General features: G+C 50.0%; 1 protein-coding gene across 4 annotated transcripts in view; it reads right to left on the reverse strand.

The window, feature by feature from the left end:
* The window catches only part of CACNA1A (calcium voltage-gated channel subunit alpha1 A), a 212,854-nt gene that overhangs the window by 170,297 nt on the left and 27,834 nt on the right, over nucleotides 1-14,723 (reverse strand). For 3 of the 4 annotated variants that reach the window (XM_030301780.2, XM_030301792.2, XM_030301763.2), the window contains exons 2-3: nucleotides 4,263-4,368; nucleotides 1,219-1,358 (exon numbers count right to left, since the gene is read on the reverse strand). In XM_030301780.2, coding sequence (XP_030157640.1) covers nucleotides 1,219-1,358; nucleotides 4,263-4,368 — 246 coding nt within the window. Of the gene's footprint in view, nucleotides 1-1,218; nucleotides 1,359-4,262; nucleotides 4,375-14,723 lie in introns of those variants that run through there. The other variant, XM_032591357.1, reaches the window with a different exon arrangement.

Genomic DNA, 14,723 nt, shown 5'->3' on the forward strand with positions numbered 1-14,723 from the left:
AGAGAAGACGGGTGACCCCACAGAGGACAGCGGTGAATAGGGGTCTTGGAGGACAAGAGCCAGTCTCAGCTTGGAGGAGAGGACTGGGTGGGCCGACGGGCCAGAAATTCTCATGAAACAGCATTGCCTACGTCGGCACCTAATACAGGACTTTCGGGTCCACGACAGAGACTGACTGGCTCCCCACCAAATCAGTCTCCCTTTCCTCCTAAGCGCAGTCTGATGTTTCCCGGCTTCCCCTGCAGTCATGTGTGTCCCGCGAATAAATTCTAGCCGAAAGAATACGAAAGGAAGAGGCAGGTGCCGGGCCCATAAAACCTCCCGAGTGCCCCTGTCCCTGCTTGTTTCTCATCTGTGCTGTGACGCAGAGAAGCACAGAGCCCTTGGAAGATGTGGGCCAACAATGAGGAGCCTCAGCGTGGCCAGGGCCTGGGTTCCCTCAATCCCTGCTTGGAGGACAGAGCCCTGCCGACAGGGACCAACCACTTGGGACCTTCAGTGAGAAATAAACGTCCGCCGTGTGTAAGACATTACCCAGTTTTGTTTTGTTTTTTTCTGTTGCTGTCGTAACAGGTCGTGTCGCCTCACAGACGGTCCCTGGAGGAAAGCGTATACACAGTCACCTTTCAACCACGGTGCGCTATACGCAGGTCTGAAAACCCTTCGGAGGCAGTCACTGTACCTTACCTAGACTGGTTTTCTCCACAGTTCTACCACAAACCGTTGCCCCCAGAAGTCCTCCACAGACATTTACCGGCTGGAAATAAAGACCGCCTCGGAAGAAAGGCGTCGCTAAGTGAGGCAGAAGGACCACGTGCGCGCAACTGTTAAAAACTCGAGTTCTGGTTCAAATTCCAGTTCCGCTAGCTAGGTGGTCTTAGGACAGTTCATATCTGCGCTTCGGCTCTCCCTGTGGTCACAGGGGAGTATTAAGATTTCCTGATTCGTTGGGTCGTCGAGAAGATTGAATGAGAACGCACGTAAAGCTCTTTGGAAGCTGTCAGCTCCCCCTAAGCCCTAATTCTAACTGTAGCCAAAAGCATCTGCTGTCGCAGGCAGCCAGGCTCCAGAGGTGGGTGCGAGAAGGCTCTAGACGCATATCGAAGAAGAACACGGGGACTCAGCCCTTCCTGAGCCCAGCCTGACACGCCAACCGTTATGGGTCCCAAGTCTTCTTAGTTCGAGATAATTCTAAGAGGCACAGCATCCGACACTTACCCTGTTAGCACCACCACGAAGTCCATGACATTCCAACCATTCCTTAAGTAAGAGCCTTTATGGAAGGCAAACCCGAGGGCGATGATTTTAATGCCGGCCTCGAAACAAAAAATTCCAATGAAGTATGGTTCTGTGTCATCCTGGAAGGGAGAGAAGGTCAAGGTCAAGGTCTTTGGCTGGGCAGAGGGTGGGCTGATCAGGGACCCCGCCCACCCGGAGACCTCTACCCGTTTTCCCTCACCTCTCCTACCCCACCCCTGCACTCACTGTCCCCCAATGCAACCTGCTTGGAGTTGTCTTGCCTGAAGGCTCTTGCAAGGGAAGCCGAAGCATGGAGAAGGCGCCCTCCTTCTTTCCCTTCGGCCAGCCTCACCTATCACTTGGCCAAACAGAATTGCTTGCTCGGACCTGTGTTGACAGCCACTGGTCACAGGAGTTTATTTTTTTTGTATTATTTTTTTTAATGTTTATTTATTTTTGAGAGAGAAAGTCAGGGACAGAGCGCGAGGTTGGGGGGGGCGGGGGTGGGGAGGAGGAACAGAGAGAGAGGGAGACACAGAATCTGAAACAGGCTCCAGGCTCTGAGCCGTCAGCACAGAGCCCGACGCGGGGCTCGAACTCACGGACCGCGAGATCACGGCCTGAGCCGAAGTCGGACGCTTAACCGACTCAACCGCCCAGGGCTCCCTAACTTTTAATTAATTTAAATGAAATCACAAGACAGTCAGCGTCTCAGCCACACTAGCCACGTTCCGGTGACTGCTATATTGGACAGTGCAGACCCAGAACATGCCCATCAGTGCAGAAAATTCTACAGGAAAGGACTGGTTTGGAATGTTTGTCACACGCATCACTCAACACCTTTAAGGCTGGACCCTGTACACCAACCTCACCCCCAAATCTGACATTCGTGATGGTTCTCAGCTGGCATGCACCAGCACAGCTGTTCAGGTTGTGAAAATATTGGAATAATACTTCTGCATTTGCTGGCAAATGGCCAGTGCCCTGGCCACCAGCCCCCGTTCTGGCTTCCAGCTGATAGTCTATAACCTTTGAAATTAAGCTATATTTTTTTTTTAATTTTTTTTTTCAACGTTTATTTATTTTTGGGACAGAGAGAGACAGAGCATGAACGGGGGAGGGGCAGAGAGAGAGGGAGATACAGAATCGGAAACAGGCTCCAGGCTCTGAGCCATCAGCCCAGAGCCCGACGCGGGGCTCGAACTCACGGACCGCGAGATCGTGACCTGGCTGAAGTCGGACGCTTAACCGACTGCGCCACCCAGGCGCCCCTTGAAATTAAGCTATAATCTCGGCTCCATCAGAGCCCCTACACGGATGTTTTCCAATTTGTTACGAAGTTTCTCAAGCTTCAATCACTTGCATTTTGCCTTCACGATTCTTTCCATATCTCCTTGCCAGGCTACCATTTGCTTCCTATTTTTCCAATTGACTCTTTTTGCTTAGCTTCATCTTAAGCAAAACCAAAAAAAAAAAAAAAAAAAAAAAAAAAAAAAGTCCTGAAATCATAGGTTTGCCGGGTTAGTGATATTTTTTAGAATACACATGATAATTCATAACTATTAAAATTTAGATGTCTTGAGACCCATCCATACTTTGTGGATTAGGAATGAGTGGATTCTTACATCCCCCTACCTACCCTTGAGTCATTACGGTGGTTCTGAAAAGGTGACAGAAAGGAAAGAAGTCTCTTTCACTGCACTGTGGGAATGCCAGGAGAGGAACCAGCGGGCTTGGGGATGGGTAAGGGGATCGAGAAGGATCTTGGTGCTAGTTTACAGCTCCGCAGAGTTACCAAATGAGTAACTTTTTTTTTTTTTTTTTTAACCCCCAGAGCTGGCATCCATGATAGGAAACACAGAGGACAGAAGAACAAAGCCAAATGACATCATACACAAACAACCAGGCTAACGTCAGAATGTGGGACGTTCCTTAGGGCAACCAGACTAGTTTCTGCAATAAGTCAAGGGTAGGAGGGAAAAAAATAATGGCTTTAGACTAAAAGGCTTAAGCGATCTTACAAAATCGAGTCCCCGCTTGGATCCTGGTTTGAACAAACCAACTGCAAAATGCTATTTCTGAGACGATCGCGAAAATTCGATTCCTGACTGGTCTTAGATGATTCCAAGGAACCACTGTAAATCACGTTGGGTGTAAAAATGTCACTGTGGTAATGTAAGAAAATGCCCATATTTTTAGCAATGCAAGACTTCAATGAATTGACAAGTTGTCTGGGATTTGCCTTAAAATATTTTGGCCAGGAGAGGTGCCTGGGTGGCTCAGTCGATTAAGCGTGCAACTTCAGCTCAGGTCATGATCTCATGGTTTTTGAGTTTGAGCCCCACAGGAGGCTCTGTGCTGACGGCTCGGAGCCTGGAGCCTGCTTCGGATTCTGGGTCTCCCTCTCTCTGCCCCTCCCCCACTTGTGCTCTGTCTCTCTCTGTCTCTCAAAGATAAATAAACGTTAAAAAAATAAAATATATATATATATGTATATATACATATATGCACACACGCACGTGCATATATATACGTACGTGTGCGTGTGTCTATATATATATATATATATATATATATATATATATAGGCCAGAAAAGACAAAACCGATGAAATAAAAGGGGACAGAGGACACGAATAAGGCAAAATCTTGACAACTGTGGATCTGGGTGATGGCTTCATGGAGGGGTTCATTGTACCGTTCCCTCCATTTCCACATACGGTCGATCTTTGTCACAAGAATTTTGTCTCTCATACGACGTTCCTGTGGCCAGCGTGGACATCCGTCACCCGCTGCCCTCCTGGCTGGCACACAGGTTTTTTTCAGGTCTGGGGGGTGAGGAGTGAAGGCATCTCGCTCCCCAGATTGTCGGTGTTCACGAATTTAGGGGTCCCAGGTGGGAGGCTCACGGTCCAGCTCCTGACTCCAAGTCCGAGAGCCCGCTCTGCCCTCTGCTCCCACGGCCACAGCAACTTGCCTCTCAAGCGAAAGAGAGACCCCCTCAAGACAGGGAGACATCACTCACCAGTCGTTCAGACATGGGGGTCTTGTCATCGTCAGGCAGGTGCTGCTCCAGGGCAAGGACAATGCAGTTTGCTATGATGGTGGCTAAAATCATATATTCAAAGGGAGTACGGAGGAATTAAGGAAAATCCTTCCAACTTGTTGAGGTGCACAGCAAAACTCGGCAGAGGGTCGGGGGGGGGGGTCCCCATACACCCCCTGCCCCCTCCCCCATTCTCAACACCCCCCCCCCCCCCACACACACACACCAGCACAGAGCATTTGTTACACTCAATACACTCACAGTGAGGCATCACTATCACCCCAAGTCCAGAGCTGACGTCACGGTTCACGCTCGGCGCCCAGCATTCAGGAGGTCTGGACAAGTATACAGTGAGACGTATCCACCGTGAGATGTCCTACGGAGTAGTTTCACTGCTCTAAAAACCCAGCAGGTAAGTTTGTGAGAAAAACGCAGACGTGATTCCTCTACCGCACCTCCAACATCCAACGAAAAAATATTAATTCAGCACCCACTGGGTGCCAAGCCCTGTTCTGGGCAGTGGGGACACACCTTATAGCCAAACAGACAAAAATCTCTGCCCTTGGGGCACCTGAGTGGCTCAGTCAGTTAAGCATCGGATTCTTGATCTCGGCTCAGGTCATGATCTCACGGTTCATGGGATCGAGCCCTGTGTCGGGCTCTGTGCTGACAGCATGGAGCCTGCTTGGGGTTTTCTCTCTCCCTCCCTCTCTGCCACCTCCCCTGCTTGCATTGTCTCTCTCTCTCTCAAAATAAATAAATACACCCCCCCAAAAAATTACAGTAGTCAGGTCTGACACCGAAAGCGTGAGTTAACAAAAGAAAATACAGATAAACCAGACTTCATCACAATTAAAAACTTTTGTGCATCAAAGGGCATTATCAAGAAAGTGAAAAGGCGATGCACAGAATGAGAGAAAATACTTGCAAATCATATCTGTGATAAGGGTCTGGTATCCAGAATATATAAAGAACAATCACAACTCAACAACAAAAAGACAAACAGTCCCATTAAATAATGGGCAAGCGGCCTGAATAGATATTTCTCCAAAGAAGATATTTAAATAGCCAATCAGCACACAAAAAGATACTCAATATCCTCAGCTGTTAGGGAACTGCCAATCTAAACGCAATGAAATACTGCTCCATAGCCACCAGAGGAAAAAAACAAAACAAAACAAAACAAAACAGAACAGAAATCAGTAAGTGTTGGCAAGGATGTGCGAAACTGGAACTTCTGTGCATTGCTGTTGGGAACGTAGAGTGGTGCAGGCTTTTTAGAGACAACCGTTTGGTGGTTCCTCAAAAAATATATACAGAATTACCGTACGATCCAGCGATATATATCCTGGGGACACACCCCGGGGGATGGCAAACAGGGCACCGAAAGGCACACTCACGGCAGCAATACTTTCAAGGGCCAAGAGGTGGCAACAACCCCCCACGTCCCTCGGTGGAGGAGCGGGCGAACACAGCGTGCTCTGTCCCCGCAGCGGAATATTACTCCGCCAGAAAAATGAAGTGGTAATACACGCCACAGTGTGGACGGACCTCAAAAACGCAAATGCGGTGTGAAAGAAGCCAGACGCAAGAGACCGCGCGGGGTATGATTTTGCGCAAGGAAAACGTCCAGAACGGGCAAATCGATGGAGTCAGGAAGTAGAACCGGTGGTTGCCAAAAGCTAGTTTGGAACTAGACAGATCGTGTCCAAGAAACACTACGAACGTACTAAATGCCACTGAATTCGTCACTTAAAAATGGTTAATACGGTCATGTGAATTTCACCTCGATACAAAAAGAAAAAACAAAACCAATGTGGTGGTCAGGGCAGGCCTCTGAGAAGCCGACCTTTCAAGATCTGACAGAGGGAAGGGGTAGTCCACGCGGCTATTTCCAGAGGTACAAACTGTCCAGGCCCAAACTCCTTCCTGCATCGCGGGGACGCTCCTCTGGGTTGACGAGGCCGCCAGAGTCCCGCTGGAGCGTCTGTACTTGGGGAGGGTCTGTCCTGCTCTGTTCACATTAAGGCCTGATCTGCTGATCAGGGGGTGAGCCGGGATGTCTCGTCTCCCTCCCCGCCTCATGCCAGACCCACAGAGGCACCCCTGACCAATCTCTGAGAAGGGGGTTACAAGCGGGTCACGTGTAAGGAAACGGACATCGTGGGGAAAGCCATAGGGTGTCGTCGGTTACTCTGGAGCAGAGCTCCCCTACCTGCGGTTCACTGCAGGGCGATGAGTAGAGCCCCGGCCTCCACCCACCGGATGCCAAGAGCATCCCCCCCTCTCCCAGCTATGACAACCAAAAATGATCTCCAGATAGTGCCAAGTGTCCCCCAGGAACACGGAAACCCACTGTTCTGCAGAAGGATCAAGAGCAGGTGTTGGTGAGGTTGGTCACTGAAACGCTGGGCTCCTCCAGTTTTCTATGTTGGAAGCTTAACTTGCCTCGTTCCCTCTTTGGGCCCTGAAGTTAGGTCTGGCATTTGGGGAGCTCCATCAAACCAAGGGATCTTATAGGCTGGACTCACTTTCCAGGTGGGGAGAAGAAAGTCTGAAACAGACAACCCGAGAGCAGAGTCTAAGTAAACCAGGAAAACCAGGCCTTCTTGTCACCAGCCTCGGCCTTTGCCTCCAGCTCACAGCGGCTGAGCTGCGCTCCGGCACACTCTGAAAAGCAAATCTGACACTCAGGGCAATTTGGGGAGCCAACAAAGCCGGCCCTGCCAGACGAGCGCCTCTGATTGGCTTCCTGCCTCCGAGCTGACAGTCATTAGGAGCACAGAGAACAAAGCTGGGCTGTGTTGCACAAATACTCCATTCTGCCTCACCCTGCAGCCCAGAAATAAGAGGACAATATTTGTATACAGAGAAGCAACCCAAGCCCTTCCCTGGCCTCCCCTCGCTGAGGCTTCTGAAGCCCTGATTTGAATCTGATGATTTCCCTTCCCTTCCCCGCCAACTAGCTCCTTGCCCGCTTCGGCACGGAGCTGCCGGCTACCCTCCTGGCGGGGAGGGGGGGAGGGGGTACGTGGCCTCCTGCCCCCTTAACAGCTGGGATGTGACTTCCTTTCCATCAGACTTGAGCTGAGGTTCCAGGAAGAGTCCCAGAAGACTGGCAGCAAGCAGCATCTTTCTGGGCTGCGTTCTCAGGGTTTCAATTGCCCAGTGTCGCCTGGATTTCAGACCCGGGGCCCTCTGGGTATGGTGATGAAGCCTTAGTCAGCATGGGGGAGAAGAGGAGGAGGCTGCCCGCTCCTACCTTACTTCTGTTTCTTATTTCTCGTCCAACGTGGCAGTACTGGGTATCAGGTGTTACCTCCTTCCCCCTCCACGCACACACAGGCCCCGCCAACGTCCACAGACCTGCCCCAGAAGGGACCCCCGCGACGCTGACCTTATACCCTCAACCGGCTGCCTCCTTCAGGAACGCAAAGTCTCGGGCCCCTCGCTGACCTGCTGAGTCAGAAGCTGCATTTTAGCAAGACCTTCGGCGGCGGGGGGGGGGGGGGGGGTCTGTGTGCTGCCCTAGATCTATTTCAGAGGTGGGAGGGGAAGGTAACTGTGGTTCTGAGTCATCCCAAAGAGGTGGGGGCTCCTCTTTCTCCTCCACTTCCTGACCCCAGGAGGAGAGTTCAGGAGTCCTGGACCAGCCTTCCGCTCTCACCCAGGCTAGGGGGGCCGGTAAGAAACCCAAGATCTTGAAGACAGAACAGCAGCACTGAAATGGGACAAGCATGCAACAAAGAAAACTCCAGCTTAACTGACATGGAAGGACTCACAGCGTTCCCACGGCCCCCATCTCACTCAGAAGAAGAGCAGACCCCGCATGACCTGCCCGCATCACCTCCCCGCTCTCATCTCCTTCCATCTCCCCTTGTTCCGCCAGCTGCAGCCACAGTGGCCCTCCTCCGTGTTCCCCAAACACCAGCCACGTTCCACCGCAGGACCTTTGTACCTGCTGTCCTCTCTCCTGGAATAGGCTTTCCCACAGACCCAAATGGTTCCCTCCCTCACTTCTTTCAGGTCTTTCCTCAAAGGCTGCATCCCACTGAGGACTTAACCCCCTTGCCCTGCTTCCCCCCCCCCACCTTGGCCCCGGTCCCCAAAACATCTGCTCCGTTTGCCTTCTTTATCTTGTCACCGTTTGTCTGCCTTACTAGACCTCGATGGCAGCAGAGATTTTTGTCTACTTTGCTCACGGCTTGGTTCTCAGCACCTAAGAGAGCATCTGTTTTTATAGTAGGTGCTCAATAAACACCTGTATGAGGAAGGAAAGGTGGGTAGGTCCCTGGTCTTTGCATCTCTCCCCCCACTTCATTGCATGCCAAGTCTCGATGGGCAAGTAGCACACGATCAGCTTCTTGAAATAGCACTGATGTGGCTGGCATGCAGACACAAAGATGGGTTCTGGGCTCTCGGCACGGGAGCAGATGCCTTGCCCCAGGCAGAAGTCAAGTAGTCCAGGCAGGGGGAGGTGAGGTTTTCTCAGGCCCAACCCCAAGTCGTGCCCGATCCTCCCAATTTAGAAAGCCTGGTTTCTAACTCACAGCTGCGGTGAGCAAGCCTCTGCTCGCTGCGCTGAGCCTTCCTGCTTCCCCGATTGGTTCGGGGAGAAAGCACCTGTGTCATCGGGGATCCAGAATAATCAGCCAGCCAGCCGAAGAGGCCAAGGCGGGCGGGGCGGGTGGCTGGTGGGGGGGGGGGGAGAATGTGGGGAGAGGAGATGAAAGGAGAGAAGCATCCCTGATGGGAGGAAAAGCTGGCTCCTGAAATGCTTGTGGAAAGTCAGGACAGCAAACAGCCCTGCAGGCAAGGGCAGATACACAAAGCTCCGCCCACAATTTGATCAGGACCTAGAGGCCCCAGCAAGGGGCTGCGTGTGACACTGAAAATGACCAAGTGATTCTTCCCAGGGAAGAAGGGCTGCGTCTGCTAACAGGAGCTCCAGAACATCAAGGAAAATCAATCTGCAAAGTGTAGGCCTGGCTGAGGGTTCCAGCCCCTTAGCAAGACCTTGCAGAATGTCTAAGTCGTTCACTCTTCTCTTTGTGAAGCCCCATCCCTATCTCACTCCCGGCCTCCTGTGGTGGTTGTGAAAATCAAATCGGGTTTGTTAACTCGCCAAGACCTTTTCTCTATGACGGGGTCTGCCTGATGTTCTGAGGAAACGGATATTTCAGTGAGTCAACCAAGCAGTTGAACTTGTGTGGAGAAGCCAAAGGGACCTTATTTTCGTGTTCGTTCCGTGCTCATCACAATTACCAGGAAAAGAGCGGGGGGTACCAGGGTGCTCGATGTATGGTTTAGGACATATTCCTTGCTTCGCTAAACAAATGCCACCATTTAACTCAGCAATATGATAAACTATTATGGGGCCATTAACAGGCACAACAACCATAATTACAGCTGCTGTTTATCGAGCGCTTCACTGGGCAGACATCGTGCTAAGCATTTTACACTCGTTTCAGTTAATTCCTTGCAACAATTCTACAAGGTGAGTTCTGTTGCAAGCCCCATTTTCCAGATAGGGAGATCAAGGCTCAGGGAGGTTAAATAAATTGCTCAAGATCACACAGGCTATACCGGAAGAGCTAAGGGCTCACCCCAAGATGCATGCTTGTAAGCTGGTGGTCCCCAAAGACCGCTCAGCTGCTTACCCTCATTAGAAGGGGGATAGTTTTGTCTTCACTTGAAAACTGGACTTGGGGAACACCTGGGGCCTTAACCATATTGGATGAGACCAATGGATTAGACCTCACCTGCGTCCCAACTGCCACCATTTAACGTAGTAACGATCAACTATTGCATGCTAATCCATGCCCTCAGAAACCCATCCCAAGTGGGTTAGATTAATGAAAATTTAACCTCCAATACCCAAAGAGCCTGCAGTTCTCAGACACGGGGTTCAAAGTCTCCAACGCACAGTACCAACCAAAAATTAAGCCTAGGAAAGGGCGTTACACCAGCTGATCAGCTCGAGACTCTAGTGGTGAGGACGCATTAAGAAGGGCAACTCTGGGTACTGCCCGGGATGTTTTCAGCACCGCGGCCAGCGACAAGCGGTGAAGTTTAATTTCACATCCACCCCAGACAGTACAAGCCTGGGGCAGAGCAAGGAAACCCAGCGTCAAGTATTAACACTCTCTGCGACATTTGTAAAGATCTACATTTCACATCTGGGGTAGAGACAGAAAAAAAAAAAAAAAAAGATTCATTATGTCACCAGGAAAATCAGATGAAGAGAAAATTAAAAACCCAACACCAAATAGGTGTGATGTGTCATTTTTTTAAGTTTATTTATTTTGAGAGAAGGAGGGGAGGAGGGGCACAGAGAGAGACAGAGAGAGAGAGAGAGAGAGAGAATCCCCAAGCAGGCTCTGCACTGCCAGCACACAGCCCAACATGGGGATTGAACTCACAACCGTCATGACAGTATCATGACCTGAGAAATCAAGAGACGGACACTTAACTGAATGAGCCACCCAGGTGCCCTTGTTTTTCTAAATATTATCTAAGGATCTCAACACGTTGGTTCCAAAACGAGAGTCTACCCAGGGCAGCTGGATCATGCTTCTGCTCAGAAAACTGGAAATACATGCACGAGAAATCGTAGAGCAGAGTGATTAAAAGGGTTTGGGAGTCAGACGTGGTTTGGAGATTTATCTTCCTTCTCTGAGCCTCAGTTTCCTCATCCATAAAATACAAAATGTAGTGCCTACCTCATAGGGCTGTGTGAGAACAGAATGAGTGGACACGGACAATACACTTAGAACAGGACCTGGCATTGCAGTACGTGCTCAATAAATGTTGAGTGTTAGTTACATTTACTCTGGTTCCTGCAATGGAATTTAATATTAAGAAAACATGTTGCAAAAGCAGAAGATGGGGTGCATCTCATTGTGATCATGCAATCGATGCTTAAATTATTATTTTTACCGTAGGGGCACCTGGGTGGCTCAGTCGGTTAAGCGTCCGACTTTGGCTCGGGTCATGATCTCACGGCTCATGAGTTCGAGCCCCGCGTCGGGCTCTGTGCGGACAGCTCGGAGCCTGGAGCCTGCTTCCGATTCTGTGTCACCCTCTCTCCCTGCCCCTAGCCCACTCACCTTCTGTCTCCGTCTCTCTCAAAAATAAATAAACATTAAAAAAATTTTTTTTAAAGTATTGTTTTTACTACAATTGCAGCGACGAGTATTATAAGCCTTTCCTGGTCCTTTTTACCGATGTAAGTCTCGGTCTCTTCCCTTCACTGGAGGCCATCAACACCTACTCTCATCATGGGATTATACAATGTGACTTTGTGTGTGTGTCTGGTGTCCTTCATTCAGCGTCATGTTTCTGTGCGTCCCAGCACTTTGTTCCTTTTTACAGCTGAGTAGTATTCCTTTGTAAGGATGCGCAGTGCAATTCCTTTATCCATTCACCCACCGATGGCTGTTCCAGTCTCTTGGCTACCCAAAATAAGTAACTTAATAGAGACAAAATGCAGATTCACGTTTGCCGGGAGGTGAGGGAAGCAACTGCCTGATGGGAACAGGATTTCCTTTTCAGGGTGGTGATTCGGAACAATGAGAATATACTAAATGCCACTGAACTATTCACTTTAAAATGTTTAATTACATGATAGAATTTCTCAACAATTTCTTCCATTTGTAAAAAAAAAATAAAATAAAATAAAAAAACAAGAAAAAACAAAAAAAAAAAAAGTCTTGCCGGTTCGCTCCTTTTCTTGCTCCTAGATTCTCCGAGGTTCCGCGGTAATGTGTTTACGCGCTCATTCTCTCCTCTGAGCCATGAACTATGAACAGAAACCCCACCCAGACAGCCTCCAAGATCTTTCTTTTTAAATAACAAATGGGTTCAGTTATAAAAGGAATACGTGCTTATGGGTTTTTTTTTTTTCCATTTTACAATTTATATCGTGTCATTTAAAAAGTGAAGAGCCCGTACCTAAGCCCACTGGCCACAGATAGCCCACCACTAGCAATTTGCTGCTTATTTTCAGATTTTCCCTACACGCATTCTTTACACTGCCTGCTGTCTCTTCCTGAGTTACTCTTCCCCTAAATACGGGCAGGGCTCATTCCCTTGCATCCATCAGGTGGCACAAAAACATCTTCCCAGCGAGGTTTCCCTGGGCTCCCAGATCTAAAGTCTCCACCCGGCCAACATCACCATCCCTCTTCCCTCTTTGTTTTTTGCTATTTTTTAATTTTTTTAGCACCTTATCGCTTCAAACTACACATTTTATTTGTTTGTCTTACTGCCTCGGTCTCTTACTGGAATGTCAGCCCCTTCGGGGGCTTGTTCTCAGCTGGGTCCCCAGCATCTAGGGCCCATCACACACCAAGCGCTCGATAAATACTACCGAATGAGTGAAAGCAAACGTACGACATTGCATTTTCCCTTTTATGAAAACGGGATGGTGCTACGCAAGTTCCACCACTCGCCGCGCCCCTCACCACACTGGACACATTTTTCCCTGTTGGTACATTGTCTCTTCCTCTTTTAAAAATTTTTTTTTTTCAACGTTTATTTATTTTTGGGACAGAGAGAGACAGAGCATGAACGGGGGAGGGGCAGAGAGAGAGGGAGACACAGAATCGGAAACAGGCTCCAGGCTCCGAGCCGTCAGCCCAGAGCCTGACGCGGGGCTCGAACTCGCGGACCGCGACATCGTGACCTGGCTGAAGTCGGACGCTTAACCGACTGCGCCACCCAGGCGCCCCTCTCTTCCTCTTTTAAAAGGCCGTGCGGTATTCTTGCGAAGGAACGCCCCATCATTTAATATTCCCCTAAATGCTTCCAGTTTGTCTCCCTGACAAGCAGAGCTGTGATGAATAACCTGACCATGCAATCACATTCCCTGGGATGTCCCCTGTGTCCAGGGAGGCCTTCTCCTCACGTGTTGTACTGTCGCCCTGGGCAGTGAAGTCCTGCATTTCCTGGCGTCTCCTCTGTGCATTTCATCTACCCCTTGGCTTAAACGCAAACTTGGAAATTCCCTGTAGGCCATCAACTCCAAGGCCAAGAGGACCACCAGCAGCTTCAAATTAGTCCCCAAGAACGAAAGGGAAATCCAGCCCAGGGAGAGGTCTGCCATGATTGCCCCCAAGGAAACCCAGTGAGGCCACGGAGAAGGGCCCCAAGAAGGGTCTTTTGAAAAAGCCAAGACGTCTCCATGAAGGTTCCCTCCCCCCAACCAGTGCCACTGGGCTCAGCAGGAAGTCCAAAGTCCAAGACGGAAAACAAAAGCTGAGAGCAAGACTCTGGTGGAGCTGGTGACTTTCTATGACCTTCCATTTCCATTGGAAAGACCACCGTCCACAACGGTCCATTCCTTCTTAATCACTGGAAAACATCCCTACCTCCTCATCAGTAACCGCTGTCAACTCCAGCCACACGTGCCTAGAAGCGACACCAGCCACCTTCAAAATACCTTTGCCCAGCACCCTCTCCTGCCTCCGTCTCCTTCCTTGCCAGCCTTGCACAGGTTGGCTGTGTATCACACAATGATACACATTTCCCTGCATTTCCTTCCCTCCTGGAAAGAGCCCACCCCCGGATGAACCATACCAGTTGCCTTTCCCGTGCTTCAGATCAGTGATCTGGGCTGATGATGTTAAACTCATGATCTTAAATTCGAGAAGTCTAGCATCCTAGGTGGGAGGAATACCAGGGCATACTGGAGCACTGCTAGGAATGACCCAATTTAGGGAAATTAATATCCTCCCATCATTAGAAACCCCACCCCTGTCTCCAAATTTCCCTCCGGCCACCAATCCATTTCTCTGCTCCCCTTCATAAAGAAGGAGTTGGCTTCACGCGTTGTTCCCACTTTTCCACCTTGATTTTTCCCCTCCCCTCCCCTCCCCCCTGGACTGGCTTCTGCCTCCATCACTTAACCAAAACCCTTCCAGTGAGGATCACCAAAGACCTCCAGGCTGCCAAATCCCAGGCCCATCTTTCTGTGCTCGCATTCCTTGGCCACACATTCCTTTTGTGTTTCCTCCTGTCTTCCTCTGCCTCCCCACTCCTCTTCTACTCGATCTCGAAGCGTTGGTCTTCTCTGGGGCGCGGCCCTAGCTAACCTCTTCTCTACCCATATCCGCCTTCTAAAGGCCTCATGCATTGGGATATGTTGTGCCATCCTCCTATGCCCTTCCCTCTCCCCCCAGTATCTATCCACTCATCACTCTTCTTGGTGTCCTGGGAGAGGCAAGGTTGGCTCTTGGCTCATCTTCCTACTTTCCAGGTAGGTTTGGTCAATGGGAAGCACCAACAGGAGACCAGAGGGAAGAAGGAGGAGTTCATCCCGTTTCCTCCCTACTACAGCTGGGTCCCGTTGTGCCTTCCCACAAGCACCTCCGACCGCACGGAACTGTATGTATGCGTTTCCGAGGGCTCCCATGACGAATTACTACACACCGGTGGCTT

Source organism: Lynx canadensis, chromosome A2 (genome assembly GCF_007474595.2).
Source record: "Lynx canadensis isolate LIC74 chromosome A2, mLynCan4.pri.v2, whole genome shotgun sequence".
Lineage (NCBI taxonomy): Eukaryota > Metazoa > Chordata > Mammalia > Carnivora > Felidae > Lynx > Lynx canadensis.